This window comes from Syngnathus scovelli, chromosome 12 (genome assembly GCF_024217435.2).
Source record: "Syngnathus scovelli strain Florida chromosome 12, RoL_Ssco_1.2, whole genome shotgun sequence".
Lineage (NCBI taxonomy): Eukaryota > Metazoa > Chordata > Actinopteri > Syngnathiformes > Syngnathidae > Syngnathus > Syngnathus scovelli.
The window spans coordinates 13,700,053-13,727,813 of NC_090858.1; the positions used below are offsets into that span (position 1 = coordinate 13,700,053).

The following is a 27,761-nucleotide window of genomic DNA, read 5'->3' on the forward strand; positions in this document are numbered from 1 at the left end:
GGCACCTGTCAGATTCTGTCCGCTAGGGGTCAGCATCGTAACTCAAAGCACATAATCAGAATAAAAGAAAAAAAGGCCTCTTGCGATTGGCTTGTTTCAAACTGAGCGCGCCATTCAGCTACCTTGGTTGATTGTTTTTCTTCGACTTTCCTTCATACCAGAATATTTCTTGAGACTTTTCAGGCTCTCGTTCATGTGACGTTTGCGTCTTGGGTCATTTTCCAGACTTTCCCTTCACATTTCTCTTCTGTGTGCGAAGACGGCCTGGCAGGTGAGTGTGCAACATCCTCCACTCATCCATTTTCAACACTGCTTATCAAGTTCAGGGTCGCGGGGAGTGTTGAAACCTATCCCAGTTGACATCGGGCTAAAGGGAGACTAAACTATGAATGGTCGCCTGGGCGCGTGTATTACTATCAATACGTAAATTAAGATAAATATATGGAAATAGAAACGCTCTCATTTTTCATCTTGCTTCATTTTTACGTCCACAATATCGACGTTTAGCAGTTTGCTTTCGAATGACATCATTTTGATATGGAAATGTAAACGAGACGTTTCGTGTCAAAGTCAGCTTTATTGTCAATTTCTCCACATGCCAAAGACACACAAAGAAACCGAAATTTCGTTCCCCCCTATCCCACGGTGACAAGACATGGCTCACAACAGACAAACAAGTAAACAAGTATAACAAAAGCGTGCTGAATAAATAATGAATAAATAACACAACAATAAATAAATAAATAAGAGGAGCAGAAAAAAAAAGGAGCAAGTGCGCGTACAGCAGACATTCCCGAAAATAGCGCAACAGTGCCGCACGCTACGCAGAAGGGGGTAGCGAGTTCAGGGCCCTAACAGCCTGTAGAAAGAAGCTGTTGGCGAGTCTGGTGGTGCGGGAGCGCAGGCTCCTGTACCTCTTCCCAGAGGGCAGAAGGTCAAACAAAGAGTGAGCCGGGTGACTCACATCTCTGGCAATCGAGGTTGCCTTGCGGGCGAGATGGGAGGTGTAAATGTCCTTCAGGGAGGGAAGCGAAGCACCAATAATCTTACCAGCCGTATTCACTATGCGCTGCAGGGCCTTCAAGTTCTGTTCAGTGCAGTTACCACCCCAGACAGCGATGCAACTGGTGAGGACGCTCTCAATGGTGCCACGGTAGAATGTAGACAGGACTGCCTGAGGAGCACATGCACGCCTGAGCTTCCGCAGGAAGTACAGGCGGCGCTGAGCTTTCTTTGCCAGTGACGAGGTGTTTGCGGACCAGGAGAGGTCCTCACTGATGTGCACCCCCAGGAACTTGGTGCAGCTCACCCTCTCCACCACAGCACCATCGATGATCAGCGGCAGGTGTGTTGTGTGACCCTTCCGGAAGTCAACAATGATTTCCTTGGTCTTATTGACGTTCAGCAGGAGGTTGTTGTCCCTGCACCACGTGGTCAGAAGGTCAACTTCCGACCTGTACCGAGTCTCGTCGCCCTTCGTGATGAGACCCACCAGAGTCGTGTCGTCAGCAAACTTCACGATGCGGTTGTCGCTGTAGGTCGCAGTGCAGTCATGCGTCAGCAGGGTGAAGAGCAATGGACCGAGCACGCAGCCCTGGGGGGGCCCCCGTGCTCAGCGTGATGCTGGTGGAGATTTTGTCGCCAACACGCACCACCTGAGGCCTCTGACAGAGGAAGTCCAGTATCCAGTTGCAGAGGGAGGTACTGAGGCCCAGCTCGTCGAGTTTGGAGATGAGTCGCTGCGGCACACGTGTTTATTGAGGATTTGAACAGTTTTGCAGTCCGACAATTTCCATGTTGCTTGTGACGAATCTGTAGTCGCGAAATACAAGATTACTGAACTGGCTTTGCCACATCTGGATTCGGGGAGCCCCTCCGCGAGTCGTCACCTTATCGTGGTGGAGGGGTTTGCGTGCCCCTATGATCCTAGGAGCCATGTTGTCGGGGGCTTCATGCCCCTGGTAGGGTCACCCATGGCAAACGGGTCCTAGGTGAGGGGCCAGACAAAGCACGGCTCACAAGCCCCTTATGATGAGTAATATAAATGGACTTAGTTTTCCCTCGCCCGGACGCGGGTCACCGGGGCCTCCCTCTGGAGCCAGGCCTGGAGGCGGGGATCGAAGGCGAGCGTCTGGTGGCCGGGCCTTCGCCCATGGGGCCCGGCCGGGCATAGCCCGAAATGGAAACGTGGGTCCCCCTTCCCATGGGCTCACCACCTGTGGGAGGGGCCGAAGGGGTCGGGTGCAATGTGAGCTGGGCGGCAGCCAAAGGCGGGGACCTTGGCGGTCTGATCCCCGGCTGCAGAAGCTGGCTCTTGGGACATGGAATGTCACCTCTCTGGCTGGAAAGGAGCCCGAGCTGGTGTGTGAGGCAGAAAGATTCCGACTAGATATAGTCGGACTAGCCTCCACACACAGTTTGGGTTCCGGTACAAGCCCTCTCGAGAGGGGCTGGACTCTCTTCCACTCTGGAGTTGCCCACGGTGAGAGGCGTCGAGCAGGTGTGGGTATACTTATTGCCCCCCGGCTGGGCGCCTGCACATTGGGGTTCACCCCGGTGAACGAGAGGGTAGCCTCCCTCCGCCTTCGGGTGGGGGGACGGGTCCTGACTGTTGTTTGTGTCTATGCACCAAACAGCAGCTCAGAGTACCCACCCTTCTTGGGGTCCCTGGAGGAAGTGCTGGAGAGCGCTCCTTCTGGGGACTCTATCGTTCTACTGGGTGACTTCAATGCTCACGTGGGCAATGACAGTGAGACCTGGAAGGGCGTGATTGGGAGGAACGGCCCCCCTGATCTGAACCCGAGCGGTGTTCTATTGTTGGACTTCTGTGCTCGACACGGATTTTCAATAATGAACACCATGTTCAAACATAAGGGTGTCCATGTGTGCACTTGGCACCAGGACACCCTAGGCCGCAGTTCGATGATCGACTTTGTAGTCGTGTCATCGGATTTGCGGCCGCATGTTTTGGACACTCGGGTGAAGAGAGGGGCGGAGCTGTCAACTGATCACCACCTGGTGGTGGGTTGGCTCCGATGGTGGGGGAAGATGCCGGTCCGACCTGGCAGACCCAAACGCTCTGTGAGGGTCTGCTGGGAACGTCTGGCAGAATCTCCTGTCAGGAAGAGCTTCAACTCCCACCTCCGGCAGAGCTTTTCCCACGTCCCGGGGGAGGCGGGGGACATTGAGTCTGAGTGGACCATGTTCCGCGCCTCCATTGTTGAGGCGGCCGACCGGAGCTGTGGCCGTAAGGTCGTTGGTGCCTGTCGTGGCGGCAACCCCCGAACCCGCTGGTGGACACCGGCGGTAAGGGATGCCGTCAAGCTGAAGAAGGAGTCCTATCGGGCCGTTTTGGCCTGCGGGACTCCGGAGGCAGCTGACAGGTACCGGATGGCCAAGCGGAACGCGGCTTCGGCGGTTGCTGAGGCAAAAACCCGGGCGTGGGAGGAGTTCGGTGAGGCCATGGAGAATGACTTTCGGACGGCTTCGAGGAAATTCTGGTCCACCATCCGGCGTCTCAGGAGGGGGAAGCAGTGCACCGTCAACACTGTTTACAGTGGGGATGGCGTGCTGCTGACCTCGACTCGGGACGTCGTGAGTCGGTGGGGAGAATACTTCGAATACCTCCTCAATTCCACCTACACGCCTTCCATTGAGGAAGCAGGGCCTAGAGACTCTGAGGCGGATTCTCCAATCTCTGGGGTCGAAGTCACTGAGGTAGTTAAAAAACTCCTCGGTGGCAAGGCCCCGGGGGTGGATGAGATCCGCCCAGAGTTCTTAAAGGCTCTGGATGTTGTGGGGCTGTCATGGCTGACACGCCTCTACAACGTTGCGTGGACATCGGGGACAGTGCCTCTGGATTGGCAGACTGGGGTGGTGGTTCCCCTCTTTAAGAAGGGGGACCGGAGGGTGTGTTCCAATTACAGGGGAATCACACTCCTCAGCCTCCCTGGTAAGGTCTATTCAGGGGTGCTGGAGAGGAGGGTCCGTCGGGAGGTCGAACCTCGGATTCAGGAGGAGCAGTGTGGCTTTCGTCCTGGCCGTGGAACAGTGGACCAGCTCTACACCCTCGGCAGGATCCTCGAGGGTGCATGGGAGTTTGCCCAACCAGTCCACATGTGTTTTGTGGACTTGGAGAAGGCGTTCGACCGTGTCCCTCGGGAGGTTCTGTGGAGGGTGCTTCGGGAGTACGGGGTGCCGAGCCAACTGATAAGGGCGGTTCGGTCCCTGTATCACCGATGCCAGAGTCTGGTCCGCATTTCCGGCAGTAAGTCGGATTCGTTCCCAGTGAGGGTTGGACTCCGCCAAGGCTGCCCTTTGTCACCGATTCTGCTCATAATTTTTATGGACAGAATTTCTAGGCGCAGCCGAGGCGTTGAGGGGGTCCGGTTTGGGGACCTCAGCATCGCGTCTCTGCTTTTTGCAGATGACGTGGTGCTGTTGGCTTCTTCAGGCCGTGATCTCCAGCTCTCGCTGGAACGGTTCGCAGCCGAGTGTGAAGCGGTCGGGATGAGGGTCAGCACCTCCAAATCCGAGTCCATGGTCCTCAATCGGAAAAGGGTGGAATGCCCTCTCCGGATCGGGGATGAGATCCTGCCCCAAGTGGAGGAGTTCAAGTATCTTGGAGTCTTGTTCACGAGTGAGGGGAGGATGGAGCGTGAGATCGACAGGCGGATCGGTGCAGCGTCGGCAGTAATGCGGACCCTGTACCGGTCCGTTGTGGTGAAGAGAGAGCTGAGCCAAAAGGCAAAGCTCTCAATTTACCGGTCGATTTACGCTCCTACCCTCACCTATGGTCACGAGCTATGGGTCGTGACCGAAAGAACGAGATCTCGGATACAAGCGGCCGAAATGAGTTTTCTCCGCAGGATGTCCGGGCTCTCCCTTAGAGATAGGGTGAGAAGCTCGGTCATCCGGGAGAGACTCGGAGTAGAGTCGCTACTCCTCCACGTTGAGAGGAGCCAGATGAGGTGGCTCGGGCATCTTATCAGGATGCCTCCTGGACGCCTCCCTGGGGAGGTGTTCCGGGCATGTCCCACCGGTAGGAGACCCCGGGGACGACCCAGGACGCGCTGGAGAGACTATGTCTCTCAGCTGGCCTGGGAACGCCTTGGGATCCCCCGGGATGAGCTGGATGAAGTGGCTGGGGAGAGGGAAGTCTGGGAGTCCCTCCTGAAGCTGTTGCCCCCGCGACCCGACCCCGGATAAGCGGAAGAAGATGGATGGATGGATGGATGGATTCGGGGAGCCAGTTTATGGACTTTGTTACATTTATGGCAGAAAATGTTACGTTTCTAACCCTTGAGCTAGACTTTCTATCTTTAAAGTTGAAACCAAATGTTCGGTTCTAGCCGACTTACTTGTCAATTTGTTATTTTTGTTCAGCGGACGTTAACCACGAGCGAGTTTGCAGTTACTTTCAAATGTCGTGTTTAAATGTTGATCAGAAGAAGGGAGAAGAAAACATTTCGCGCCCCCCATGCTTGTGTCATTAAAGAAAAAAAAGAAAGATCACCTTACAATAAAGATAATTTTATTAACAATTGTTAATAAAGCTATTCTTTATTGTAACCTTGTTTAATTAGTCTGTAACAACAGATTCAAAGTGCATCACTTTGCCTGAAATTTAAAAAAGAAATTACAGTGGAGCTTCGGTTTTCGACCACAATCCGTTCCAGAAGGCTGTTCGAGAAGTGAATCGTTCGAATTCCGAATCATGTTTTCCCATTACAAATAATGGAATAAAATCAATCCGTTCCAAGCAACAACAAAAAACGCCTTTTTTAAGCATTTGTTCATTTGCGCATTTTTGTCCGATCGCGGAACTGCAGCGCACCGCCGAACGCGCAACCGTGGCGCGTCTCCGACTGCGCAACTGCACCACGTTGGTCGCATTATTGTGACAGAGCCGTCGCTGAAATTTAGAAAATATGTTTAAAGTCCTGATGTACTTTCCAAAATTTAAGTGGACCTCAGTGCGCAGGGAGCTTAATTTTATCCGATCGCGCAACCGCAGCACACCGCCGAACGCGCAACGGTAACGCGCCGCCGACCGCGCAACTGCACCGCGCTGGTCGCATTATTGTGACAGAGCGGTCGCTAAAATTTAGAAAATATTTTAAAAGTCTTAATGGACTTTCCAAAATTTAAGTGGACCTCAGTGCGCAGGGAGCTTAATTTTGTCCGATCGCGCAACCGCAGCGCGCCGGGTGCTCACTGTCGCGTTGCTTTAGGAGCGTGTTTGTGTTTTAGGATGGCTTTACTTCTTCCACTTGCTTCCTTTGGAGGCATGATTAGAGTTGATGCAATCTTCAGAGTAACGAGAATGTGATAACGAACGGAATCAGTTGGCATGGGGGTCCTCTCGGCTCATCTCGCGAGGTTCGACAACCGAATTTCGTCCGACATCCGAAGCAAAAAAATCTCGAATTTTTTGTTCGAATACCGATTTGTTCGAGAACCGGGACGTTCGAAAACCGAGGCTCCACTGTATAATTATTTAAACTATAAACATTCTTGACCAACTAACATTTTATGCCGAAAAAATACAATAGAATAATCATAAACATAAATAATATTGAATTAAATAACAGCAATAAATAATATTCAATTCAAAGTAATCAGCAACATTAACTCAGGAGCACAATATATAAAACATTTTAACCTGCAAAACAAAAATTAATAAAACAATTTGTGCTGGGTTTTTTTTGTTTTTTATCATCAAAATGAAGCAGCATGCAGGAGACCATACCCACGGCTGCAGGCAGTATCAGCTCTTCTGCAATGGTGTGTTTTTTTGTTTTTGTTTTTTGCACTGAGCAATTTGGTACGCTACTTTATATAATGCTAACAGTGTTTGCTGATTGAAGTAGCGTTCACAAAGTGGAATGATTGTTGCCAATATTCAGATAAACAAACCGCGATGGAGCGAGGGATTACTGTATATATATATATCATTGAAGATTTATTCTTTAACGATATCATGACAATATCATGACAATAGCGTAACATTAGCTTACATGTAACATCATGTTACTTTCTAAACCCATGTAAAAGTAAAAAAGTACCTTTGTGTTTTTTGTTTCGATGTGCTCCTTATTGTTCCTCGCGCCGCGACCTCCATAGCTGATCATATCTTGACAGAAAATGCACAAAACCTTCCCCGGGACATCTAGTTTACGCATATGTTCCGTCAGGCATGTGGTTACGGACTGTGTTCCGAGTTGTACAATGACGCTGCACTCGAGCCATCCCCATCTGAAGCAGTTCTTGATCCCGTTGGGCTTATCTATTTCCCTGGCACGATCCTCATGCTGGCAAAAACTTTTGCTGAGTAGGCCCTAGATCAGGGGTGGGCAAACTTTTTGACTTGCGGGCCAAATTGGGTTCTAAATTTTGACCGGGGGGCCGAACCAGGAGCAGATGGATGTAGTGTTTGTGTGAAGTAATATAAATGACATGTAAAGGTCATTGCATAAAAGGTTTTAGCCATTAGTAGGGAAGTAAAGCATGGATATTCAAAAAACACTTTTTGGAAACAAATGCATTTATTAACAGCATTAAAAAAATATTTCACCAAAAAACTACCATCAGTGATTCTCATTAAATACGACACTGTTATTATAAATAACAGTTTCCATCACTTCAACGCCTGCAGGTCAGATTTATGAAAGATGTTTATTTAATGAGGCGAAATCACATCAAACGGCAAACATTCTGACCAAATACATCATCTTGAAGAATCAGTGAAAGAATACATCTAAATAAAGTACTAATATAGAAATTACTAATCACGAAATCAAAACGGCAACACGGTGACAGATATCTGAAAATCAGAGCAGAGCTTTAACTCACAAACACCTGGTGACAGAGGTGAGGAAACGGGAAACACTTCCTTAAAGTCGGCCTTAAAAACTTTAAAAGTTAAAGCTATCCAAGACTTGTACCTGTCCAGGACCAGGAAACGTGCAAGTAACATCTCTACAGACCCTTCTCACCCAGGTTGCAGTCTGTTTGAACTACTCCCCTCCGGGTGGCGTTATAGAGCTCTGTACGCCAAAACCAGCAGACACAGAGACATCTTCTTCCCCCAGACTGTGTTGCTCTGATGAACTCACACCACTCTTAGAGTCTCAGTGTCATTGCTGTGCAATAACATCCTGCTCTCCACACCTTTTTTGAATTGTCTACACTGTTTGTACTATTTGTCCTCTCTGCATCCATTGCAGCCTGGTCATCCTGGAAGAGGGACCCTCCCGTCTGTGGTCTCTTCTCAAGGTTTCTCATTTCCCCTAGCTGGAGTTTTGAGTTTTTCCTTGCCCTCCTGGGAGTTTAAGATCAGGGGATGTTTGAGAATATTTGTCATTTTTCACATGTCCTGAGTGTTGTTAGTCACCTAAATGCTGAACAGAGGCTGTGATGTACCGAAGTCAAATTCCTTGTTTGGCATGCTCAAACATGGCGAATAAGAACTCTTGAATCTTGAATTAGTCGAAAATAGGCTGTGCATCAAAAACTTGGCATATCAGACAAACCGGCATTGATCGGACTTAAGCGAAAAAATGTTTTGTTGTCAAGTGTTTTTTTAAATACTCAGCACTCAGTGTCCACCTTTCTTTTCCTTGGGCCACTCATTTTGATAGAAGGATTCCAGGGGAAGGTTTGTGGGTGGCTTTGGCGTAAAACTATCTGAAAGCTCAGTGCGCGAATTTTGAGAATGCTAACGTCACAGCCAGCGCTACTAATAAAAAATAAAATAAAATAGAGTACTACTGAGTACGCACACGCACTTGTGAGTGTGCACCACGCTTTCTGACGCGGCTTTCGGGAGTAAATGCGCGGGCTGGCGTTTCTCTATCTACTGGGGAAATGCAGTCATTAAAGGGAAAATGACCCAAAACAATGTATAATAATACAATTTATTCTGGTTTGGCGTGGGCCGGATTTGGCCCACGGACCGCAGTTTGCTTAAGCATGCCCTAGATCTATCTAACTAAATAACTCGTCTACAAGTGATGAAAACCCAATCGCAAATTTACATTGTGGCGGTGGAAAAACACTAGTTCTCCTCGTAAGTTAAGTTAACAAGTGGAAATGATGTGACGAAAGTAGTGCCAAAATGCTGCCGAAAATAAGGCGGATGTTGTCGGCTCACGGCTGCCAGTGAATTAGGTTTACAGAGGCAAGCCGATTTCTGTACTCACAGCTTAACTAATTTTGCCAAAAGATGCCGTCGCGGTGGGCGGGCGAATGCTCGCGAGTCGCCAAGGCTAACGTTGCCCGGAAAAAAACACGGATCCGCGGAAAATTCTCATCCCTGGTTACTGTTGCTGATTACGTTGAATTGAATATTATTTATTGCTGTCATTTAATTTAATATTATGCATGTTTATTATTATTTTATTAATTTTTTTCAGCATAAAATGGCAGTTGGTTAAGAATGTTTATAGTTTAAATAATTATAATTTATTTTAAAATTTCAGACAAAGTGATGCACTTTGAATCTGTTCTGTTACAGACGAAAAAACAATGTTATTAATAGTTATTCTTTATTGTAAGTTGATCTTTCTTTCATATTTATTTATTTTTTGTTTTCTTTAATGTTAATAAGGGTACAAGCATGGGGGGGCACGAAATGTTTTCTTCTCCCTAGAAAGCGGTATCACAGAAATTAATTGAGAAGCACTGACCAATCGTTTATCCCTCCTCACATGCTCCTGGCCTGAGTGGCCTAAGTGCCCTGGCCTGTCTCTCTGATAGGCGCGCCGCCGCACAGGCAGACTTAAAAATAATAATAATAATAATTTTAAAAAAACAAAAAAAAACAAAAACAGAGATGCAGGCCAATCCTAGGCCGGCGCTTCGGGAATACTCCCGGTTCTCCCTGTGGTCTGGTCTCACTGCAGCGCCACGTACGCTTCGTCATATTTCCTTAGCTTTCGTGTGACTCTCATTTCTCTTATCTCCGTCTCTCTCCGCCGTTCTTTTCATCCCTGTTAAATATTTTTCCCATGGTGTCCCACTGCGCTTTTTATCGCCTACCCTGTGCTGTGTGTGCAGATGTTCCGTGCGCTCTACACTATAGAGCGCAGGTGTTAAACTCAAGGCCCGGGGGCCAGACACGGCCCGCCACATCATTTTCTGTGATCCGCGAAGACAAATTGCGCATCAAATTTATGTCATTACTAAGATTGCTAATTGTCTTCACTTTAAAAAAAATGTTTTTTTTTAAATATTTGAAAATGTTCTACTAGTCTGATTTGAAAACTAATTAGTTGTCAGTTTGTTTTGTAGCTTATACTATAGATCAGTAGTCCCCAAACTTTTTTGCGCCACGGACCGGTTATGTGTCAGAAATATTTTCGCGGACCGGCCTTTATATTAATAAATAATAAATTTATATAAGTAAATACCGTATTTATTCTAATTATCACCCACATTCTAATAATCGCCCAGTATGTGTTAGCGATGACATAAATAAAAAAACATTGATACCTCTAATTATTGCCCATGCTGCTAAAAATTCCCCCCAAAACTTACGTTTTCCTCCGCGACCGCATGCCGACGTCATTGCGCAAGTTTAAATATGACTGATTTGACAGCACGTCGAATGTCCCTTTTAAATTGTTTTTCTCCATAAACTATGATACACTCGTCACTTCGATACAATATCCTCACACAATTACGTTATCGGGGAGTGCGCTCGAACAAGACGATCACGATAACATGACGTGCGCAACATGTGATGTGCGACGGTAACGTGTCGCATCCCACTGTTCGAGGTAGATCAAAACAGCCGCCACATAATAATATAAAATATAAACCACATAAAAATAAAACTCACCATTACGTTGAATTAGTGGGAGCACTGAGTTTGTTTCTCAGAATCGTTCAAACTTCCAAAGGTTTGTCTTTTAATGCAGGATGCTTGGTCTCCATGTGCCGAAGCAGTTTTGAAGGCTTCATTGCCTCGTTAGCTAGCCTGTCGCTACATATTATGCAGAGTGGGCTTGGCGCGTCAGAGTCAACTGTGGCGATAAATCCATATTTTAAGTAGGACTCCAGAGATTTTCTTTTAAATGCAGCTTTCCTTTTCTTAGAAGTCGTAGCCTCTTCTTCTTCCATCTCCTCATTGGGCTTTTTTCCCTTTCCGAAGAAGCTTTCCAAACATCTCTGTTTCTTGCTCACTTTTGCTTGCGTCGCGGGCTCGACTGAGGTGACATGTCACGTGACCGAGACGAACGTCTTGACCTGAATTAACCTGTGTCAAGAGACACAGATGCACCGACCGATGTAATTGGGAGAGAATCGCCAATTTTTTCAAAATAAATTCGGACTCATTTTTGCTAGTTTTGCGGGCTTGACTGGGGAAACATGTCACGTGACCGGGACGAGCGTCTTGACCTGAGTTAATTGATCGACGATAAAAAAAAATTGTTTTTTTTTTTCTGTGTGGCTTGGCAGCCCGGTACCAAGTGACCCACGGACCGTTACCGGTCCGCGGCCCAGTGGTTAAAAGTCAAAGTCAAAGTCAGCTTTATTGTCAATTTCTCCACATGCCAAAGACACACAAAGAAACCGAAATTTCGTTCCCCCCTATCCCACGGTGACAAGACATGGCTCACAACAGACAAACACGTAACAAGTATAACAAAAGCGTGCTGAATAAATAATGAATAAATAACACAACAATAAATAAATAAATAAGAGGAGCAGAAAAAAAAAAAAAAAAAAAAAGGAGCAAGTGCGCGTACAGCAGACATTCCCGAAAATAGCGCGACAGTGCCACACGCTACGCAGAAGGGGGTAGCGAGTTCAGGGCCCTAACAGCCTGGGGAAAGAAGCTGTTGGCAAGTCTGGTGGTGCGGGAGCGCAGGCTCCTGTACCTCTTCCCAGAGGGCAGAAGGTCAAACAAAGAGTGAGCTGGGTGACTCACATCTCTGGCAATCGAGGTTGCCTTGCGGGCGAGATGGGAGGTGTAAATGTCCTTCAGGGAGGGGAGCGAAGCACCAATAATCTTACCAGCCGTATTCACTATGCGCTGCAGGGCCTTCAAGTTCTGTTCAGTGCAGTTACCACCCCAGACAGCGATGCAACTGGTGATGACGCTCTCAACAGTGCCACGGTAGAATGTAGACAGGACTGCCTGAGGAGCACATGCACGCCTGAGCTTCCGCAGGAAGTACAGGCGGCGCTGAGCTTTCTTTGCCAGTGACGAGGTGTTTACGGACCAGGAGAGGTCCTCACTGATGTGCACCCCCAGGAACTTGGTGCAGCTCACCCTCTCCACCACAGCACCATCGATGATCAGCGGCAGGTGTGTTGTGTGACCCTTCCGGAAGTCAACAATGATTTCCTTGGTCTTATTAACGTTCAGCAGGAGGTTGTTGTCCCTGCACCACGTGGTCAGAAGGTCAACCTCCGACCTGTACCGAGTCTCGTCGCCCTTTGTGATGAGACCCACCAGAGTCGTGTCGTCAGCAAACTTCACTATGCGGTTGTCGCTGTAGGTCGCAGTGCAGTCATGCGTCAGCAGGGTGAAGAGTAATGGACTGAGCACGCAGCCCTGGGGGGCCCCCGTGCTCAGCGTGATGCTGGCGGAGATTTTGTCGCCAACACGCACCACCTGAGGCCTCTGACAGAGGAAGTCCAGTATCCAGTTGCAGAGGGAGGTACTGAGGCCCAGCTCGTCGAGTTTGCAGATGAGTCGCTGCGGCACAATGGTGTTGAAGGCAGAGCTGAAGTTCACAAACAGCAACCTCACATATGAGTCCTTTCTCTCCAAATGGGTGAGGGCCGAGTGGAGGGCAGAGCAGATGGCATCCTCAGAGGACCGCTTGGCACGGTACGCAAACTGGAAAGGGTCAATGGTGGGGGGGAGAACGGACTTGATGTGCTCCATGACCAGCCGCTCAAAGCACTTCATGATGATGGGCGTCAGTGCCACAGGGCGGTAGTCATTGAAGCAGGACGGTGCAGGATTCTTCGGCACAGGAACGATGGTGGCAGCCTTGAAACACGAGGGGACGATGGCCTGCTGCAGGGAAACGTTAAAGATGTCCGTGAAGACACCCGACAGCTCCCCAGCGCAGTCCTTCAGCGCTCGACCCGGGATGTTGTCAGGGCCCGCCGCCTTACGGGTGTCAATAGCGGCAAGCGCCCTCCTCACACCGTCGGCAGAGAGGCGCAGGGGCTGCTCGTGTGGGGGGGGAGTGGTCTTCAGCGGGCAAGTGCTGTTCTGGGCGTCGAAGCGAGCAAAGAAGCGGTTCAGATCGTTAGGGAACACTGCTAGAGATAATATAAGAGTTGACATTCATAATGGCCCTCCGAAGGAAATTGTGACTATGATGCGACCCGCGATAAAAATGAGCTTGACACCCCTGCCATAGAGCGAATACTCCTTGCGCACACTTTTACAGTGATACCGCCACTACCACCTACTGCAGTGGATGTCTTATTACCCTTTAATCGAGTACATCCAAAAAAAGCATTTTCTCTGGTGTCACACGCTTGCCACGCCCCCTGGTATCGCACCGTGCCCCACTATTTGAGAAGGACTGGTTTAGGGTTAGCACCCGAAACGAGGTACCACTCTAATGTATGTCATACGCCAGCGATGTGTAGTGATGGCAGCCGGTGAAATGAAATGCTCCCCACCTTTTTTGTTGTCCCAACAAGCTGCGTCATGAACCGATGTGTCCGATTTTTGTTGTTGACTTGCTTTGGGTTTGTGTGAGGCTGACAAAGAGTTGGGAAAAGTTGCTTCAAGCGCCTGTTCATCTTGTGACAGGATGATGGAGTCACGTCAACTTGAGTGGGGCCTTATGGAAGACCAAGGCAGTTTATGGGCAGAAAGGAGCAGCAGCAGCAGCAGCAGTGACTCACAGCTGACTCAGGTACCAAGTGGCCATGAGACAAAATTAGATTGTGACGCAATGATAACTTGCAGCAACAGTCGTTATCCAGCTTGCAACACAAAAATAGTCTGTCAGCCGTATTTTCTGACATCCACCAACAGAGGGCAGTCACACTGCAACAGCTGTGAAATAATGATTGGCATCAAATGCCATATGCAAACATACATGGGGGACTATCTATTCCCCTGAAAAATCTTGAGGTAGTGAATTTGTTGAATGACACTGCATTTGCTGGCGACATTGCGACTGCAGCTTCTCAAATCTTTCCTCCATTTGGGAGAGCGGCCGAGGTACTGTCCATTCCTTTGGATGCCATTTTGTCTGTTTGTTTGTGTGCACCGTGTCCAATCTCTCGTCAGAAGAAGGGTGCTGTCTCCCGATTGGTCAATGCCCAAGAACCACTCGAAGGACGACGTAGGTTATGCGGCAAGACGAACCAAAATTTGTGTTTGTGTGCATGTGTGGCACGCGGGTGCGGTGTAGCCCAGCAGCTCAGAAGAGAGAGAACACATGAAGGTCTACCTCCGCATCCGCCCCTCAACGGCGGCTGAGGCCCAGAAGGGAGAGTCACAGGTGCGTGCAAGCATTTGGTCGAATTTGTTGCCGGGTGTCAGCCACATGTCAACACGTGTCTTTGTCTGCAGGACTGCGTGTGGGCGGAGCCTCCGGGCACGGTCCTGCTGATGCCTCCCAGCTCCTTGCAGGCAGCTCACCTTGGCGCCGACAAATCGGACAAACCCTTCCTGCGCAGCGCTCAGCGCTTCCACTTCTCTCAGGTTGGAAACCCTTGAAAGTTTGACTTGTCAAAATGCCAAAGAGCATTCAGGCGGTTATTATGTTTCCCAACGAGATTTTTCGTTGTTTATCTCGCTAGTTTTTGGCACACTACTCTTTACACGTTCTCATGTTGTCCTCGGGTCTAACTAGTATTTGCTGGCAAGGTGTTTTGCTTTTTTTGTTTCGCTCCTCTCCCTACTCAGCTGTGCAGGGTGGTGGGCGGGTCTGGCCTCTCATTGACTTAGAGATGTCACAAAATAGATTGTCTCGTCCGTTGTTCTATCAGGCCTCCCATTCAAACCTTCCCAAATCTGCGTTTGATTGCGTAGTTGAAAGTCATCATCGTCGTTGTCGTTGAGCAGGTGTACGGTCCAGACACCACACAAGAAGAGTTGTTCCAAGGATCAGTCAAGGATCTGATCCGAGATGTTCTCCAGGGAGGCGATGTTCTGCTCTTCTCTTACGGGGTCACCAATGCTGGCAAAACCTTCACGTTTTTGGGTGCGCCTCTTGTTCTTCTGTGAGGGGTTTGTGTGAGGCTGACAACGTCCTTGGGTTCCTCACGCGTGCACTTCTTCCGTCAGGTCCGGACGGCGATGCCGGCATCTTGCCCAGATCCCTGGACGCCCTCTTCGGCAGCATGCGGGGTAAGCTCTCGAGCGGGATGGGTGTCAAGCCTCATCGCTGCAGAGAGTTCATCAGGCTGAGCGCGGAGCAGCGGGCCCAAGAGGCCGCCTTCAAGAGCGCCCTGCTGCAACGCTCCAGAGAGGTTAGGCCGGCTGTCGCTCACCACCACGGCAGCGCCTCTGCCAGCTCTCGGCGCCTCTGCCAGCTCATGGCGGCTCTTCTGCTTCTCTAGAGCAATGAGGCCGGTGGCGGCATGCGGAGCTCCGGCTGCCCCGTGCTCCTTCAAGGCAAGTTTGTCTTTGTCCAGTAGAAGGCTTGGCTACTCCTGCATTTGTTTGCATGACAGTGGCATATTCATAGTTGGGTGCTCATAGTTGGGTTCACTTCTTTGCTTGGCGATGATGATGGCGCCAACAATGTGAAGCGGGTCTCTCTCGTTTCGGCAGGCTTGTCAGAGCGGCCAGACCTCCAAACGGAAGCCAACGGCAAATTCTGCGTTTGGGTCTCCTTCTGCGAGATCTACAATGAAAAGATCCACGACCTCCTGGAGGCGATGCCCGGTGGAGCGGCCAAGAGGACGCCCTTGCGCTTGTCTCAGGACATCATGGGCAATGCCTTCGTCAAAGGTCTTGTCTCGCCCGGCGGCTCTCGTCCAAGCCGGGAAGGCGCCTCGCCCTTTCTAATGCCTGTCGTCCGCGCGGCAGACCTGCGCTGGTTGCAGGTGGACAATGCGGACGAGGCCTACCAAGTCATCAAGCTGGGCAAGAGGAGCCAAAGCTTCGCTTCTACCGGGATGAACCGGCTCTCCAGCAGGAGGTCTCAACGCGTTCGCACGCATCCCAACATGCACGCAAATGTCATTGTCAACGCAGATGTCTGCGAATGCGGCCTTCTTGTTTTGTTTTGCAGTCACAGCATCTTCTCCATCCGTGTTCTAAGGATAAAGGACACTGGAGTGGTGGCCGTCAACGAGTAGGTAGCACGTGTGGCGACGGGGAGCGTGCAAGCGTGCGCGCCCGCTGCTAAAAGACAATATTTTTTAGGCTGTGCCTGTGCGACCTGGCCGGCTCAGAGCGCTGTGCCAAGACCGGCAACCACGGCGAGCGGCTCAAGGAGGCCGGGAACATAAACGCCTCGCTGCTCATCCTGGGGAAGTGTGTCAGCGCTCTCAGACACAACGGGCACACCAGGTCAGTGCACCCTTTGACAGAGGCCCTGCCAGTGGCCACCTGTCTCTGAGCGGATGCGCGTTTGCCCAGGCTCCAGCAACAGCATGTGCCCTTCCGCGAGAGCAAGCTGACGCACTTGCTCCAGGCCTTCTTCTGCGGCCGAGGCAAAGTCTGCATGATGGTCAACGTCAACCGATGCGCCTCAGCCTACGACGAGACGCTGCGAGTGCTCGAGTTCTCTGCCCTGGCGCAGAAGGTGCACCTTTGCATTTCTTTCAGGGCACGGGTGCTGCCTTTACAGCATTTTGGGTGATAGACAGAATACTTTCTCAGTATGCATGCACAGATTTTGCTGTGAATAAGTTGATTATTTTGGAGATGTTGGGTCTAAATACGATTAGACATTAAATCACTTGCTGGAATGAAGAGGAGAAGACAACCAGAACAGGTTTACTCGCGAGGAGAACGATAGAGAAAGCAATCTCAGTTACAACCTCCATCAGTTCTGAGTCCTTACTCCACGTGCCCCTCTTTTTAATGTTATGGTTGCCCTGGTTACAGAGGCGTTGCTACACTAAAGGGAGGGGGGATTGTGTCTGTAGCAACGCTGATTAGAAAAAGAATGTAGTGTGGTGTGAATTAGCACTTCGCTGTTGGCTCGTGACCCCCGCAGAGGCCGTCCCCAGCTGTCCTCCCTCAGTTGGCTGACTCTTCCTCGACTGGGGTCAAATACCCTGAAGCACGTTGATTGCGGCTTTGCTGTGGAACAAATGCAACTAGACCTTTGCTAACTTTATCTACTTGGTAATTAACACATAATAATAATAAGTAACTTGTCCTAAACATTTCAACACACATTAAACAAATGTGAGGTAACCGGTATGCAGTTCCTTAAACAAACATTGAGTAAATATGGGATAACTTTTATGCAACTACTTCTAACTGTATGTAACCCTTAACAAAGAAAAATAGGTCTGATAAACTACATCTAAATTAAAAGGAATGAAGTTCCTGTGAATCAAACAAAGAACATGTCACCTATGCAAATAAGCCCTGCTCATTGTTAGTGAAGGCATCTTACGGGAACCAAAACACACAGACAACATAAGGACAGGAAGGATACAAATGGCTGACAGGGATCAAAAGACATCCCTATCACTAAAAAGGAAGAACCTAGATAAAAGGAAAGATAAACTCGTAAAGGCGAGGCCTCCAGGTCTGGCAGGCCAAAGCTTCACTTAAAATTATTCCAACAGGAGAAGAGGGATTTTTTTCCCCCCTCCCGTTATCAGCGTTTTAGGGAGAATTTGTTTATTTGGCTGTTGATATTTTAACTGGTGCATTTGCGTGGCCTCAAAGATACTAAGCCAGCTCAGCCTGGGCAGACTCTCGAGCCAGTTGCTGAACAAGTCGCTTCAATAGATCGCTCCGTCTTGTGATGGGGCGGCTGAGCGCTTCTCGCCATTTCTTTCTACTCGCTGATCCAAGATCTTGATTGTTTCGAGCCTCATAGGCGTGCTCTTTTTTGCGCAAGATACAAACATCAACATTTTTTTTTTTTGCTTGCTTTTTGGGAAAAGTCACTTGAGGGCTCTCAGAAGTTGTTCAATATATAGCATGCGAGTTTGCAGCACTGGCCACTTTTGCAAAATTGCGGCGCGTGTCAACGAAGACCTGCTTTGAAGTCGCAATTTTTGCAAATGATGCGGCTCATAGTTGACCACCGCCTGTCTTGCGTCCTCCAGGTAATTCTTCTGCCCAGCGGGACCACTCCTGTCCCGCCCCGCAATCCCCACCTGGGCCCAAGTGCTGCCAAAACTCTGATTGGCCAAGAAAGAGGCCCGCAGGACACGCAGGTGGGGGCAAGGGGCGTGGGAAGCGGGGCAGCCCCCTTCGTCTTCTCCGTTTTGGCCTCGTTTGTATAACGAGTTAGTGTTATCTTCGCCAGGAGGAGCAAGAGGATGATAATAATGGTGACGAAAAGATGTCAGTGGACGAGGACACTGTGTGTGAAAGTGGTGAGGACCTTGAACTTTACGACGAGGTCATCGGCAATCAAATGACACAGCAGGTTGGTCAACCTGAGTATTATTTGTTGGCAATCATAAAACAAAAAACGGGACTCACCTGGAGGGCATGCAACAATTTATGACATTAAATGAATTGACAACTCTGTTAATCATCGTCTTGCTGAGCAGCAGGTGGCGCTGGTGAGACGTCTTCAGATGGCACTGAAGCAGGAGCGAGCTGACAGCGTGCTGGTGGAAGCTCGGGTTAGAGAGGAGGTTTGCCAGGAGTTCAGCCAGATCTATGCTGACATGCAGAAAGACTTTACGTGAGACTTTTATTAGCTTCCAAGTGGGGGGGACTTGCTGACGGGGGTGGTCCTGGCAACCCTGCCCCCCGAAGACATTAAGGTCAAGTGGTTTGGCGCAGGGAGCGGCTGGCCAGAGAGACGCAACTCCTTGAGGAGCGAGCGGAGAAACGTCTGGAGATCTTCAAGCGCATGACCGCCCAGATGGCTGTCTGCAGAGAAGCCAGGGAGCCACACAGAGAGGTGAGCTGTGGTGGGGTGGCCTATTTCTTATCTGCGATGAAGGACCACACCCCTATCTGAGGTGCAAGTGGTATTTATTTGAGGGAGGTTTCTTCCCAGTGGCTAAGAAAGAGCAGCGCACGCTATTGGATTGCAACATCACTCATAGTTCTTGACATTTGATGTCATTAATACGTATCATGCCCTTCTCATGAAGTGCAGTATTTTCTGTCGTTGCAACAATCAAAATGAGTTGTTGGTTTTTTTTTGGAGGGGAGCGGGGGTTAAATCAGCCCAGTGGCATTTCCGTTTAGGGAAAGAAAATTGAGGCGCACGTGTTTAGAGTGATGAGCATGCTCACCAAATGAATTCAACTTGTGCCTATATAAGTAGACCGACCTTGGCTCCTCTTCCAGATCTTGTCTTTGGTGTCACCCTCGCCCCGGGCGGAAGACATCCCTATGTCAGACGGGCTCCAACTTTGCCTGCTCCGCAGCAGCTCGATGAAAGCAGGTAAGTGGACCGTTGAGCCCCGGCACCACTGCAAGTTCTACATTTGGATCATGTCACTGTGCTGCGATGAAGGTGAGAACGACTCATCGGAAGAGGAGAGCAGGCTTGCCGCTGAGCTTCACTGTCGAGCTCAGCTTCAGCTGGAAGAGCCAGCGAGCCAGCTACGGGCACGGGCCGTGCGCGTTCGGGAGGAGGAGGTGAGCGACAGCGAGATGAGCTCACGTCCGATACGTCTTCGCGTCACTGTCATGCACTGGGCGCTCGCCTTTCATCAAGCCAATTGCTTCGCCTCTGCCAGTGCTAGTTGGTCACTGCCGCTTGGACGCCAGCCCGCACTGATTTCGCCATGTCCATTCAGCTCCAAATGGAGGACCCGCCCAACGCGAGCCAGACGGAGAGAAAGTTGCGGGAGCAGGCAGTGCAGACGGAGGCTTTGCCAGACGACGACCGAGCGTTCTGCCGGTGTCGGCTTCAGGAGGCCGAGTGGCGACCCGAGTTGTTGGCCGTGGCGCAAGAGGCCATCGAGCAGAAGGATGCCGAGCTGCATAAGAGAGCCCTCCAGATCACAGAGTAAGCCGCAATCTGTTCAGAAATCTTTTTTTTTTTTCTTTGTATGGACGGCAGAGAGCGTGACCAGGCAAGAGCTCGCTTTCATTCCAAGAGCTGACACGTGACTTTCATTCACCGCAATAGGCATCGTTTGAAAGTAGGGACACACGCTAACTATGGCACCCACGTTGGGGGAGAAATAATGAGCCATCGCCGAGCCTCGCGGCTAGGCTCAACAAAAGAGACATCTTCCGGCGCAAGTGCAACCAATAACGTGCGGCGCGGGAGTCGTGCATATACAATAGTTTTGCTGCTTGTCTCACCTGAAAACTGTGGCTCTCTTCCAGACTGAGGGACCTGGTTGAACGGGACTCGGGCAAAGCAGGGAGTCTAGCCGCGGATCTGCACAGGAAGGAAGAAGACGTTCGTGAGCTCAGAGAGAAACTGGCCGACTACAAGACGCAGGTCCAGCGGGTGCACACAGACGTACGTGAGACCAGCTGACCGACTCGTGGTTGTTGCTAGGTGTGCATGCGTGCGATGCTGATGCCATCCTGCAGATCTCCACTTTGAAGGAGGATGAGAGGCTCTTGAGACTCAAGCTGGCAGATGCGGACAAGGTGAAGAAGCAGCTTCAGTCGGACCTCGCCATCAGAGACAGAACCATCCAACGACTGGAGACGGTGAGTTTGGACTCGCCGGTGAGCTACCAGCTCTGTCGTCTTCCACTCTTTGTAGCGACTCCATCTTGCCATGCGACAAGATTTGCAAGTCTTTCAGCCCTCCAAGGTTCTCTACATCCTGCCTGACGCTCTCTCTTTCCTCGCCGTAGGAGCGGCCGGCAGAGAAGACGCTTGCCGAGACGCTGCGGCTCTACCGCGAAGCTCGTCAAGGTGCGTCTCGTGTCCGCTTCTTTGAAATTGTTTGCATGCAAAGTGGCTGCCGTCTTGCAAACTGGACACCTCTCTATGGCACGGCACACGTGCTGCGTTCACAATGTTCCGACATGCATGTGGTGGCGCCCGCAGAGCTGGAGGGTAAGCGGCAGCTGGTGGAGCACATGCGCTCGGCAATGCTAGAGCAGGACGAGACGCAGGAGGAGATGGAGCACCTCCTGGACGAGAAGCTCCACCTCATCCGGGAGCTCGACAGTGGTAAGACCAATGGTCCTTCCTTGCGTTTTCTCCAGTAAGCTCCCTCCAGAAGCCCTGATATCATTGTGACATTGATGACCTTCCGGAGTGAAGAGATATGCAGATGCGGCGCTTTGTTTCTCCGCTAGTATTTATTTTCAACCATCTTGTACCTAGTGGATGACAATGTCCTAACGCTGCCCAGGCCCGGCGGGGGAGTGGGGGGGCACACGGGCAGTACTTCGGCAAGCCCGGGTCTCGTCTCATCTAAACGAAGCGCCATGTTCGCTTGGCATTAGCGCACGGTGTTAGCTACTCACCGTTGGGAAAAATAAGCAGCAAAAGTTGCTAAGTTCCAGGATGACAGCACTCTCTCATCTCGTTCTCGTTCAGAGGTGGCCCGAGTGAAAGAGACGGCGAGGAAGCAAATCGGCACCGACGCCTCGGGGCCTCAACAAGGAGACGCCAACACTCGCCAGGTGAGTCACAGCGAGTTATTGATTGACTGCGGCGCAAGGGTCAAAACTTGGGCAAACTTTGACATTGGTGCCTCGTCCGTCTTTGGATCTCACAATTTCAACATGCGTGTGAGTGACTTTCCCAATCATTGGCGAGTGTCTGCACCAGTTTTTAGATGACACGTGAGTGGCGTGAGCCTTCCTGGCAAAACACTTCTTTGCTTTAAAACAAAAGTGGCAAAGGGATGAACGGACATTTTCTGGACATTTTGTGATGTTCAACAAGTTCAGAGTCCATTTTCACTTTTTGGCAGAATTTCTTTCTTTTTTTTTTTTTTTTTTTTTTTATACAATCGCACATTCTTAAACGTTCGTTTGCTCTGACAATTCTTTCTGTCAGTGCAGCTGCTCGTATTTCTCCGCTCTCGATCCAAGTGGTGGCGCATGCGACTGATCCTGCAGGCTGACTTTTGAAAAGATGGGGCGGTTGGTGGCAAGCGCCTGCACGACTGCCTTTCTTTCTGGACGACAGGATGGAAGAGCGATGATCACCTTACTTTAAAAGAATGCTTGAATGCCTCGTGATGCCGTTTTTGTTTCTTCAACAACATTGCAAAGTCGTTCTCGTCCGAGCCGAAGCTCTTGACGAACCGCTCGATGGCACTCGTCATCACCCTCGTCGGCCATGCAACATGATGTTGTTTAACGCATCACCTGCGTATTAAATGACAGACAATCATTTTCTACTGTCTCGTTGCTGGCTTCCTGCCAAGCTGTTGGAGGCCAAGCACCTGACAGAACGGCAAAAGTGGCAGGAGGACAAGATGGCTCTGATTGGTCAGATCAAGGAGGCGGAGGACAAGCGCAATCAGGAAATTAAGAAGTTTGCAGAGGACCGAGAGCGGCGCTTGGCCCAGCAGGCCGAGCTGGTGAGCTGCCCTTCTTGCATTCACCTTCTCCAGTCTCCTTGTGTTCAGTTTGAGGTTGTCAGCATTTGGGAAATAAAGCGTGCTAGCTAGCTGTTCATTTTATGAGAAGAATCTCTTGAAGATACAGCGGCGCTTTGAGTTGCCCTCTCCCATTTTGCTCTTGTCCCATTCTGAAAGGAAAAGACAACAAAACCCGACGCTTTTGCTGGATGTTTTGTCCAGGAGGCAGAGCTGCGTGCCAAGGAGCAGGAAATGGAGAGCTGGAGGCGGGAGAGAGACACGCTGGTGGCCGCCCTGGAAGCGCAACTCAACCAGCTTCTTGCTGGTCTGGGCGACAAAGACCGAATCACCCGACGGCTTGGCGACAATGGCATGCCGTTGCCACCCGAGGTCGGTACAAGTGCATCCGTCGCCTTCCTGTCGTCTTTTGGCCGAGGGCTCTCTGCCCATTGGTTTCCCAAAGCCAACTGCTAGAAGCCCGTGTCCAAACGCTTGAGCACCACTTTTGAGCAGTTCTGGAAAAGCCAGTGTATCCGCATCCGGCTGATCATCCTTCATCAGCTCAAATGTCTTCTCTGTCAGACTGGTGGCGGCACGGTGGGGGTGAAAGAGGACAGCGAGTACGTCGGGGGCCGACCGGACGACGCTGACGCTCAGGTCTCCGCATACACTACGGCCGTGCTGACGAGTGCCGTTGAGCCCCAAAATGACTTGAGTCACGTGGTCAAGGTAGCACTTCGCCCATGGATCGGTACGCCAAGGATCGCGATGCGGCTCACACCTATGTCGCCTTTCAGGGCTCATCGGGATGCCGCCGTTCGGGATGCCCGTCGCTGCTGGAATCCTCCCAAATCTCCATGGAGAACGGGCACGCAAGCCGCTTCCCACCACCCCAAATGGAGATTTCCTTCAGCCCGCTGCGGCCCGACCGCATGGCACTCCGGCGCCGGGGCCACCCCAAAGCCGTCACCGTCAAGATCACCCGCTCAAGCCGCAAAAGGAAGAGCGCCAACGTGGACAAGGTAGGGAAGGCCTTCCCGGCCGCAAGAGCAATCTTATACAAGAACCACTTGCTTAACAGAGCAGTCAGAGCAGAGCACCTTTACTGCCTTGAGCGTCTTCGCCGGCCTAACGTCTGCGTGCATGCGGGCGTGCCTCTGGGTGTGTCTGTCAACAGGATGAAGTGGAGGTGGAGAATCGAAGGAACATTAAAGTGAAGCCAACACTGAGTGAGCACCAAGAGGAGGTAATGAGCAGATGAACACACTCGGGCACAGCCCGGGTGAAAAAAAATGGACCATGCTAGTCAGCTTGATTGGTCCGACTGCACAAGGTTGGACAGGGTGAAGAAAGGGCACAAAAAAGGTTGCAAACACCTCCGCTCCCTGACTCTTAACGGTCCGCTGGTGTCAGTCGCTTGCTTTCTACTGAAACCTTCAACTCTCTTGTAAGCTCGCATTTTGTCATGCTTGCAGGTGTCCCATCCGTCCGCGTCTACCGGGACCCACGGCGTCCCCGGTCGCAAAGAGGTCACACTGCGGAAGATCGGAGATTTCCTTCAGAGGTCGCCCACCCTCATCGGGTCCAAAGGTCAGTCCGGCGCTGGTCGCCGCGTGGTGTCGCGTCACCCCTCCTTCCCGCCTGGGCCTCGCTCTCAAAGTTCAGCTCTTCCCCTCCCCGGTTCATCAAACAAGTGTGCCGAAGGCGAACGTAACCAAAGTTTTATTTGGGATGGGCAGCCAAGAAGATAATGGGCCTGGCGAGCGCCTCCAAGAGCAAAAGGAAGCCGTTGGGCACCGTCATCTCCTCGCCCATGGATGTGCCTGCCCATCCGGTAAGCCACACATCGGATATGGCCAAAATCTCACGGGGAAGCGGTACACCGCCCCAGAGGCGGGACCTGGTTTTTAAAAGTGAACTATGAGAGCATTTTGTATGTATCTTTAGCGCGTACGTTGCTTTGTGGGTTTGAGCTACCTCGTGCTGATTGCATTTGTTTGGCATGCGGACTTGACATGTCTGTCACTTTCCTGTCGTTGCAGATCGTCAGCCACAGCGTGGTCGTTGCCGAGTACAAACGGGGCCGTCATCGCGGCGTCAAAAGACAACTTTGCTCCACAATTGGCCAATGACGGGCATGTGCAAGTTTGTATGCGCGTTCACCATGTTGTGTGCTTCCAGCGTGACAATGGCCAATTGGCCAATGTTTTCCACCTAGCCTAGCCTAGCACGCTAGCCTTCTGGAGGACCGCGGATAAGCTCGTTGCGATCGTAATGATGAGTGGACAGACAACCACCCTGTTTCCTGATGCTAAGCTATGCTAAGCTAATGTTGGGTGAGAGGAAGCTCATGAACTTTGTTCTTTGAAGTACTTTGTATTTGATCCCCATCCCACTGCTAGGGTGACCAGATTTGGGTTTCTGAAAAAGAGAACGCCTTTTTTGGGAGGGGGCGTGGCCATTTATTAGGGGACCCGGTCATTTTGATTTTTTTTGGGGGGGGGTGCCATTTGTGTCATATGTTATGACACAAATGACATGGTGTCTGTATAGCAATTACATTTATTGGCCCGAATAACACAAAACAACATACCGTGTTGGCCCGAATATAAGACGATGTTTTTTGCATTGAAATAAGAATGAAAAAGTGGGGGTTGTCTTACATTCCGGGTCGAGACATTATACCCATTCACTTGTGCGCAGCGGTAAGTTAAAGGTTGCTGGTATCGACTGAGTATGTTGCTGTGATCGTGTGTCTTTGACACAGTGAGCACATACATTTCATTGTTACTACTGTCCACTGTTGTGCCGTTTGTCAGATCGCGGTTTGCTTCGTGTGCGTGCCATTTGATTGATAGCTCTGGCGCGCTCCTTTAAGTTTGCCTCGCATCGTACGAGCAGCGTACATGCATGACTACAGCCGTTACGCAGCGGCACGGCAACTAACGGTCGCCAGCAAATGTATTTTGTTGTCTCGATGACTTATGTTTGGTATGTTGCCGAGAGTATTTCATTCATCGTTATTTAGTATAGCAGAACCGTTACGCGCAGTTAGTTATGTAATGTGTGCCGTCTACTAGTGTTGTGTGACGTCAGAAGTTGAGCTTTGACTGACGTGCTGTATTTCTGTCTGCTGCAGAACAACACACACACACACACACACACACACACACACCCTTCACACGCTTCATACAATAATCACACACACAAGAATCACATTCACACACCCAAAGACTCACCCATGTACACTAACACACCTGCTTTCACATCCTTACGACCAAACGTGTGCCTATACCCTTTTGCCAGTTTGCCTGTATGCCCCTATGAGCCACAGTGCCTGTTACTTTTTTGCCAATAATTCAGTAAAGCAATCAAAACTGAACCACGTCTTCTCTCCTGTGTTCTGACCGACACCCGGGGGCGAAAAGAGCACAACCATACAGTCCTCAGGCTCCCCAACAATAGCGGTAGCAGTTTGCATTATTTTATTGCAATGTTTTTCCTTATTCAGATTTGTTTCAAGACTACAGTTACAGTTAGAATTCACTTTGATGGTTAATGCAGTTATTGCAATTTTGTTGTTTTATCACAGTAGATTAGTTTATTTACATTTCAAAAACCAGAAGCCAGTCATTTACAAATGTGATTGCACTTTAGTTTACATATTTAAATGTTCAGATATTAAGATGTGATAGACAGTTTTTGCATAATTTGAATCAGGCAAAATAACATGCTTTTTCTCTCGAATATATTGTTATAATCATTTGTTTCAGATGTAATAATTTTCAGTATAAAAATTTAATTTGGTGTTCAAAAAGTCTTTTTTCAAACTTGAGTCTTGAAAAAAGAGGGGGTCATCTTATAATCAGGGTCGTCTTATATTCGGGCCAATACGGTATATACAATAACACAAACATATTTACACTAACAAAAACAGGTGTACACTGACATTTTTTTGTTTTATAGTGATACACTAAGTAAGAAAAGACAAAAGAAATAAAGCCATCGGTGCATTTGAAGAAAAAAAAAGGCTCCTATTCAGTCCTCTTGCGGGGTACGTTGTCACGTTTATTGTCCACAGACACATATGTAAGTGCCTGCCTTGCATGTTAAGCACTCAGCTTCATAAGGATCACGACCCTAGCGAAAGCAAGGGAATTTTTTTATTCAACTCCTCCGTGAACGTGCATTTTCGTTTCTGCATTTCTTGTAAACACTCGATGTAGACTGGCCAGCCCACCTTACTTCGTAGCAAAGTGACAAGGGCGTGACTTATTTGCGAACGATACAGAAAAACCTGGAATTGAGTGAAATGTAACGGAGTGGCAATTCTATTGACAATGTACTGTACATGTATTATATTTGAGGCAGTCCAACAAAAACTGGACGATTTTTGAAATTCCCCCCCGGACGTTTTTTTAGGGCTCAAAAGTTGAAACGTTCGAGAAAAAGAGGACGTCTGGTCACCCTACCCACTGCTAACTCTAACTCCTAGCGTGCTCACTTTATTTCACTGTTGATTTGCACTTTGACTTATTGCTTTAGTGATGCTGCGTTAGCAGACCTGGTTTTCACAGCATCACTGAATAATTGTGCACTTGAAACACTTTCTCTTTGTCTTTTCTGAGGATTAAAATGTCGGGATGCCTCAAAATTCACCCATTGCCTCCTCCTTCAACTAGCTGCCTTCGTGTGTGTCCAGCAGCTGCCAAAAAAAAGCCTCTGTGCAAATGGGATGGCTTTCTTCACGTTTGCTATGTTTTTAACCCTTAGATGCATAGGTGGGTCAAAAATGACCCGGTGAGGTTGTTTTTTTAAAATATCTTTGTACTGTATTTTTCGGACTAAAAGTCGCTCCGGAATCTAGGTCGCATTAGCCATAAAATGCACAATAACGTGAAAAAAAAGTCACTCCGGAGTATAAGTCGCATTTTGGGGGAAATGTATTCGACAAAATCCAACACCAAGAACAGACATGAACGAGCAACAACAGGCTAAACGATAGGTATGCTAACGTGACATTTGATGTCATTTTTGTCTTTGGACAAATCACAGGCAATTGCATACGCCAAAGCTGAATTGATATCTTCAATCTGCTTTCTGGTGACGTTTTCTGCCATCTTCACAGTTCTGTCTTGGACAGTTTTTGCAGAG

General features: G+C 49.6%; 1 protein-coding gene and 1 long non-coding RNA gene across 5 annotated transcripts; one reads left to right on the top strand and one right to left on the bottom strand.

The window, feature by feature from the left end:
- Positions 1 to 74: 74 nt before the first annotated feature.
- On the top strand, positions 75 to 27,760 carry LOC125978184 (kinesin-like protein KIF20B). 3 transcript variants are annotated; one of them, XM_049735320.2, is made up of 32 exons: positions 75 to 271; positions 13,790 to 13,895; positions 14,400 to 14,489; positions 14,561 to 14,692; positions 15,056 to 15,194; positions 15,278 to 15,462; positions 15,553 to 15,607; positions 15,767 to 15,946; positions 16,025 to 16,136; positions 16,230 to 16,292; positions 16,364 to 16,510; positions 16,580 to 16,745; positions 18,235 to 18,345; positions 18,438 to 18,560; positions 18,688 to 18,824; positions 18,926 to 19,046; positions 19,442 to 19,538; positions 19,611 to 19,735; positions 19,897 to 20,108; positions 20,435 to 20,573; positions 20,648 to 20,770; positions 20,920 to 20,980; positions 21,116 to 21,241; positions 21,614 to 21,699; positions 22,452 to 22,607; positions 22,830 to 22,997; positions 23,190 to 23,336; positions 23,405 to 23,629; positions 23,785 to 23,853; positions 24,083 to 24,197; positions 24,347 to 24,441; positions 24,650 to 27,760. In XM_049735320.2, the coding sequence occupies exons 2-32, from the start codon at positions 13,791 to 13,793 to the stop codon at positions 24,737 to 24,739; spliced, it is 3,900 nt and encodes a 1,299-aa protein (XP_049591277.1). In that variant the 5' UTR covers positions 75 to 271; position 13,790; the 3' UTR covers positions 24,740 to 27,760. The 3 variants fall into 3 exon arrangements, with proteins under 3 accessions (XP_049591277.1, XP_049591275.1, XP_049591276.1); XM_049735318.2 differs by lacking the exon at positions 75 to 271 and adding an exon at positions 12,702 to 12,844; XM_049735319.2 differs by lacking the exon at positions 75 to 271 and adding an exon at positions 12,702 to 12,844 and having other exon boundaries at positions 20,663 to 20,770.
- Positions 16,934 to 20,490, bottom strand: LOC125978186 (uncharacterized). 2 transcript variants are annotated; one of them, XR_011087841.1, is made up of 2 exons: positions 20,411 to 20,490; positions 16,934 to 17,248 (listed from the first exon to the last, which is right to left on the bottom strand). It is a non-coding gene; the product is annotated as an uncharacterized lncRNA (long non-coding RNA). The 2 variants fall into 2 exon arrangements; XR_011087842.1 differs by lacking the exon at positions 20,411 to 20,490 and adding an exon at positions 18,617 to 18,741.
- Position 27,761: the final 1 nt, after the last annotated feature.